We start from the raw sequence: 5,796 nt of genomic DNA, 5'->3' as shown, positions 1-5,796 counted from the left end.
AAGTGCTTTTCACTTAAAAAATGGGCTCTCACATGACATGATACCTGTGGCATGATATAAAAGCTTTTATATGTGCCACTGGTAATGTGATCTTCAATGTACGAATGTTCACCTCCAAGAATCCCTGTTGCCAAATAAACTATCTGCTACAGAAGGATTGACTTCAAAAATTAAAATAATGCAAAAAGTATAACTATCTTGTTTGTTATCGGCACTTCTAACAGACGCTCAAATAAATGCCGTTAATTTGCCACACAGGAGATTGAGAAATATTCAAATAACTTTGAAATCACTAGATACAAAATCAAATGGCCGAACTCGTTTTTTTGCATTTGTGAAAATTAGGGAGGTTAAATAAGAGTTCAGAAAAGACATTAATGCGAAAAGTTGTCATTTAATTATAAGCTATATTTTCTTTAATAATATTAATAAATATATTTTTGATAATAAATTTTATTCAGTTGCATTGAAATTAATATAATATTTTGTAATATATTATATAAATATTAAATATTAAAAGACGTATATTTATATAAATATCGATTGAAAAACCTTTAATGTTTGTAGATAAATGTATTAACTTTAAATTAAATAACATTTATTTTAATGTCACTTTAAACAAAGCAAAAGTATAAATAAGATCCGTGTAAAGTTTTATTTCATTCTTCAAACTGTTTTCTGTTGTGCGCAGGCGTGGTCAATTTTGAATTACTATGTCCGAGCCAGGGTTCAAATCCTTTCACTCGTGGGTTTATCGCTGGGATTCTTCTGCGACGATTTGGTTTATAATGGTTGAAGAAGACGGATTCCCTTTTCTACAACTCCGTGCAGGTAATCATTAATACAGTAATGAACCTTCTTCTCAAATAATATTTATCGTAATATAAATTTAGGGAGAAACGAGGCGAGTGAAAGCAATTTCCAGTCTATGACAGCTGTAGGAAGAAAATCGCTTGAGATGGGCGAACTAGCCCATGAAGCCGGCTTCAATATCTCTGATATCATTTGTGCCCCGAGTGTTAAGTGCATAGTTGCAGCTGGTAGTTTTATCTATGGTAACATTCAGCTACTAGAGTTGATCATCGTGAATTTAATAATTTGCCTATTCTTTTTTTAAGGATTCCAACGTGAAAAAAAAGATGAAATTGAAGGTTTGAACATAAAAATTGATGGTGCATTCAGCTCTACTACCGAGGGTTACTATTTACACAAGCAATTTCGGTCACTGGCTGTTGAACGTGGATATAATGTTGATGAAACCTACGAGTATGAATTAAATTTTCATAAATAGTGTTTTATTACTACTTTAATTAAGTTTCAATAAAATTTATCTTTTGTATGATGTGATTAAGATGAAAATTTTTATCGGTTTTTTATATTCATAATGATTTTAATAAAGTGAACATTGCTGAAACAATAATATATTTATTAATTTTATAGGACCTCGGTTAAATGCTGCGGAAAGTGCAAGGTTGATCGTTATGTTAATTTGGAATGCCGCATGGCAGCAGCAGTCCACTTTCTCAAAGAAAAGTATTCAGGTATGGAACAGAGTGCGGTCGTTGTCTTTGTGGACAAATCTTTGAAGAGCGTGCTGACAGATGTTATTGGTCAGTCAGGGGTACTGTACCAACGACATCTTCGCCCTGCACTCGATATCCCGTTGCCTCCTGAGAAAAACGATGAATAAAGGCATCAGTGTGATCCACCAGAATCTACTGATCGGATATTTATTATCCATCTCATTATTTTCACAGTTGCTACATATATAATTTTTCATTTATGACGTAAATTGTTTTTATGGACTGAATGTGTTTCTAAAAATGACAAATTAATTTTTTTCATTACAATTATATCATTCAGAATTATCACATTTTTAATAAAATAACATAAAATAGCATTTTGTTTATTTTCATGCGCATAAGCTATGCTAAATGCTGAAAATTAATAAAAAGATGGTCCAGTTCGCGCCAAAATTTGACTTAATTTTCTTATTGGGCGTGTAACGCACTATTTTATTGGACCTTCACGCCGCCGACTTATTGGTTGAGTGAAACAAGCAAAGTACAAATTTTGGGTCGTTTATCACCTGCACCGCTTCTACCCGCATTTTTTTGGTGACTGACTCTTAGAGGCAAAATAATGAAAATATTCATTATTCGAGAATTTTGTGGATTTGAGCACTGCACCAAACCGCTGAAAATTGATTAATTATTTGCAAATGAAATATGGATATACAAGTGCATTAATTGATGCAGTTTTCATATGATTATCTATCCTGCAATGATGTTTTTTAATTTCATTAAACGCGTGGGTTGTGTTGTCATGGCGAAGGAAATTACAGTCGAAATGGCCCGCCATTTTGTCGATCTTTTTTTCTATGTGGTGAAAATTTTCGTTGTTCACCAAAATGCAACTTATTTTTACTTTTGGCACAAATTTCAACTGACAATACTCAGCTCAAACTGCTGAAAAACCGGTTTTCCAGTGCCTCGGTGCTACTAATTTCATCTTCGATTATAAATTTAAATTTTCATAAAAGTGATAATAATCATAATCAAAAAATGGCTGAGATGTTGTGAAATTAGGTCAACTACTGGTTGAATATAAGCTTACAGGTCTAGAATTAATTGAGATTGAACAAATTTGAACAGTGAATAGAGCTTTTGTGTAAAACTGAAGTGAATCTGAGTTGGATAGTCAGTGTCCTGAAGCTGCTGTCGTTTTATGCTGATTTGTTCGCCCAGGTAGCGATGCAAAACTGAAAAAAATCGATTCTGAAGTTCTTTTCATTGTTGAACAAATTAAAACTGTATATTTTATGTTTTATACTTTATTGTTTGTGACCATTTTCATTATTTAAATAAATTTCAAACAAAATTTATTTATTTACTGAATTAAATGTACATTCATTTGTTCTTTCTTAATTCAACACTTCAAATGAATTTATTTAAACCTTTCATATGCATCAAAGTTACAGTATGATCGTTTTACTACAGAATGAAAATTCAGGAAAAGGTGACATTATTTTTAAAAATTATCATATTAATTTAGAATTAATAAAATTTATTAATTAAAAATTATTTATTTTTATATATTTGAAGTTTTGAATTACCATTGATTGAATTTTCATAGTTGGTTCCGATGTCTTTCGATGGATCTCAGCACAGAGTTCCAGTGTTTAAACGCGATTTCCTCAGTTCTCTGAGCAAAGAAATTGGTTCCAAGTGGCCAAGTGGAAAATATAAATAAATTCCTTTCATCGCTGTTTCCAATTTGTGAAGGTACTGATCCCAGTGTCACCGTTGAAGTTGTTTATAATTGAAGCGGTGCCCATTGACGATTACCTTAGTTTGCAGAAAAGTGAAACTAATTCGAATCAAAAATTCAAAATGTATCACGTAGAGGATGATAACAATTTTGTTTTATATCAGTGCGCTCATAAAAGACACAGCCCTCATGGTAACTGGAAGTATTCTCAGCGTTGGACAATACTGATATGTTTTTTATGCAAATTTATCAACCACTATTCTTTTTGTTTGGAAAGTTCATTTATAAATGTTTTTTCACTATCAGAAGTGACTTTCACTATACTTCACATCCTTGCCATCATGTAACTGTTTTCACATTAGCTGGTAGCAAATTAAATTCCCAAAATACACCCGTTAACCTCGAAGAATCATTGTTGGCAGAAAATTATCGGTTACGAAGGAACGACGCTCAATGACACGTTCAAAAATTAGTAATATACCACAAAGCATAACCAGCTAGCTAACAGTATTTAGAACCATCTCTCAAAGAAATACCGTTAATTTGCGGCACAGGAAATTGAGAAATAATAAAATAATTTTAAATATGACTAGATATAAAATCATTCGACCGATCTCATTTTTTGCATTTATGAAAATCAGGGACGCAAATAGAAAAACAAAACAATAGTAATGCTAACAGCCATCAAGTAAATGATAACTATATTTTCTTGAATAATATTGATGAATAAATTTTTGATAATGAATATGTTTCAGATACAACAAAATTAATAAAATCAAGATAAATGTTAAAAATTAAAAAACACATTTATATGAATGTCGATTAAAAAACCTTGATTGTTTAATAGCAGTACGGTAACTGTAAAGTAAATAACATTCATTGTGAAGTCACTTTAAGCGAAATAAAGGTATATATAAGACTGGTTTAAATTTTTATTTCATTCTTCAAAAATTCGGTTGTTGTACGCAGAAACCGCAGGAGCAGAAATTTTTGTTAGCATGTTAAACCCGGATTTCGAAAGGTTTGACTCGTTCGTGTGTAGCTGGAACTCCTGTCAAAAACTGTGGTTTATTCTTGTTGATGATGGCAAATATCTAGATTCACGCCTTGGTCTAGGTAACCATTAATACCGTAATGAACCTTCTTATAAAAGAACGATATTTACCCAAGTCCACTTTTAGAGGAAAAGAAGCCTGACTCATCAAGTGGCCCGTCATTGGCAAGCATAGAATCCAAATCACGATTAATGGGCCTGGCATCAAGGAATGCGCACCATAATATCACCAATGTAATTTCCGCCCCAAATTTCAAGTGTATTACGGCAGCTGCCGGATTTATTAGAGGTAACATTAAGCAAATACAAATGATCATCATGTTTTTGATAATTTGTTAATTATTTTTATAAGGATACGAAGATGCAGTGAAAATGGCAGAAAAAATTGCTGACTATCAAAATCGATGGCGGTTTTGCAGAAACTTATTTTTGCTTTTCAAGTTTTCAGAGTCAGTTTCGCTTGCTCGCTATTGAAAATGGATATCGCGTTGACGAAACATATGAGTATGAAATTACATTGTCATAAATAGACTCAACAACCGTTCTTCAAATAGTTATAAATAAAAGTTTATATTTGTATGTTCACATATGAAAATTTTTATCAGTTTTCTTAATATTCATAATAATATTTATAAATTTATATACAGCAATACTAATGGAATTTATACATTTTTTAGAAGTTCAGCAATATTTCCAGTAGAGTACCACCATCATCCGCATCTTCAATTGGAGAAGCGATTAGCAACAACCATGGAATCAATGAAAGAAAAGTTTGCAGGTGCTTGGGATAATATAGTGGTTGTGTTTGTGCATGATTCTCTGAAGAGCGACTTGGAAAGCATAGTCGATAAGACACCGAAACCGTTGGAACTACCTATGGGCGATGCAGAAGCTTCTCCGGAGAATAACGAGGAAAATAAAACCTGAAGCCAAAAATGAGAAAAATCAGAATCTACTTATCGGATATTTATTATCCATCTCATTATTTTCACAGCTATTATAATTATAATTTTTCATTTATGACGTAAATTGTTTTTATGAACCGAATGTATTTCTAGAAATGACAAATTAATATTCTTTCATTACAGTTATCATATTCAAAAATATCGAACTTTTAATAAAGTAAAATGAAATAAAATAAAATAAAATAGTGTTTTCTTTATTTTCGTGCGCTCCAGCTTTGCTAAATGCTGAAAATTGATAAAAAGATGGTCCAGTTCGCGCCAAATTTTGACCTAATTTTCTCATTGGTCGTTGAACACGCTATTTTATTGGATCTTCGCGCCGTGTAAAAATATTCATTATTCGAGAACTATGTGAAGATGAGAACTGCACCAAACTGCTGAAAATTAATAAAATATTTCCATAATAAATATGGGATATACAACTGTAATAATTGATACAATATTCATATCATTGTCTGTACTGTAATGTTGCTTTTTTTAATTTTCATTAAAACGCGTGGGGTTGTG

At 31.8% G+C, this 5,796-nt stretch overlaps 3 protein-coding genes across 3 annotated transcripts; all 3 read left to right on the top strand.

The window, feature by feature from the left end:
- Positions 1-713: 713 nt before the first annotated feature.
- On the top strand, positions 714-1,690 carry Tsp_08818 (hypothetical protein). Its single transcript, XM_003374043.1, has 4 exons — positions 714-831; positions 894-1,055; positions 1,119-1,266; positions 1,441-1,690. The coding sequence occupies exons 1-4, from the start codon at positions 714-716 to the stop codon at positions 1,688-1,690; spliced, it is 678 nt and encodes a 225-aa protein (XP_003374091.1).
- A 1,454-nt stretch (positions 1,691-3,144) lies between these two features.
- On the top strand, positions 3,145-3,727 carry Tsp_08817 (conserved hypothetical protein). Its single transcript, XM_003374042.1, has 3 exons — positions 3,145-3,235; positions 3,328-3,472; positions 3,577-3,727. The coding sequence occupies exons 1-3, from the start codon at positions 3,145-3,147 to the stop codon at positions 3,725-3,727; spliced, it is 387 nt and encodes a 128-aa protein (XP_003374090.1).
- Positions 3,728-4,268: 541 nt separating this feature from the next.
- Tsp_08816 (conserved hypothetical protein) lies at positions 4,269-5,251 on the top strand. Its single transcript, XM_003374041.1, has 3 exons — positions 4,269-4,386; positions 4,452-4,613; positions 5,022-5,251. Exons 1-3 carry the CDS (start codon positions 4,269-4,271, stop codon positions 5,249-5,251), a joined length of 510 nt encoding a protein of 169 aa, XP_003374089.1.
- The last annotated feature ends 545 nt before the right edge of the window (positions 5,252-5,796 follow it).

This window comes from Trichinella spiralis (assembly GCF_000181795.1).
Source record: "Trichinella spiralis strain ISS 195 chromosome Unknown Scfld6, whole genome shotgun sequence".
Classification (NCBI taxonomy): domain Eukaryota; kingdom Metazoa; phylum Nematoda; class Enoplea; order Trichinellida; family Trichinellidae; genus Trichinella; species Trichinella spiralis.
This window is presented reverse-complemented; position numbering and strand designations above follow the sequence as displayed.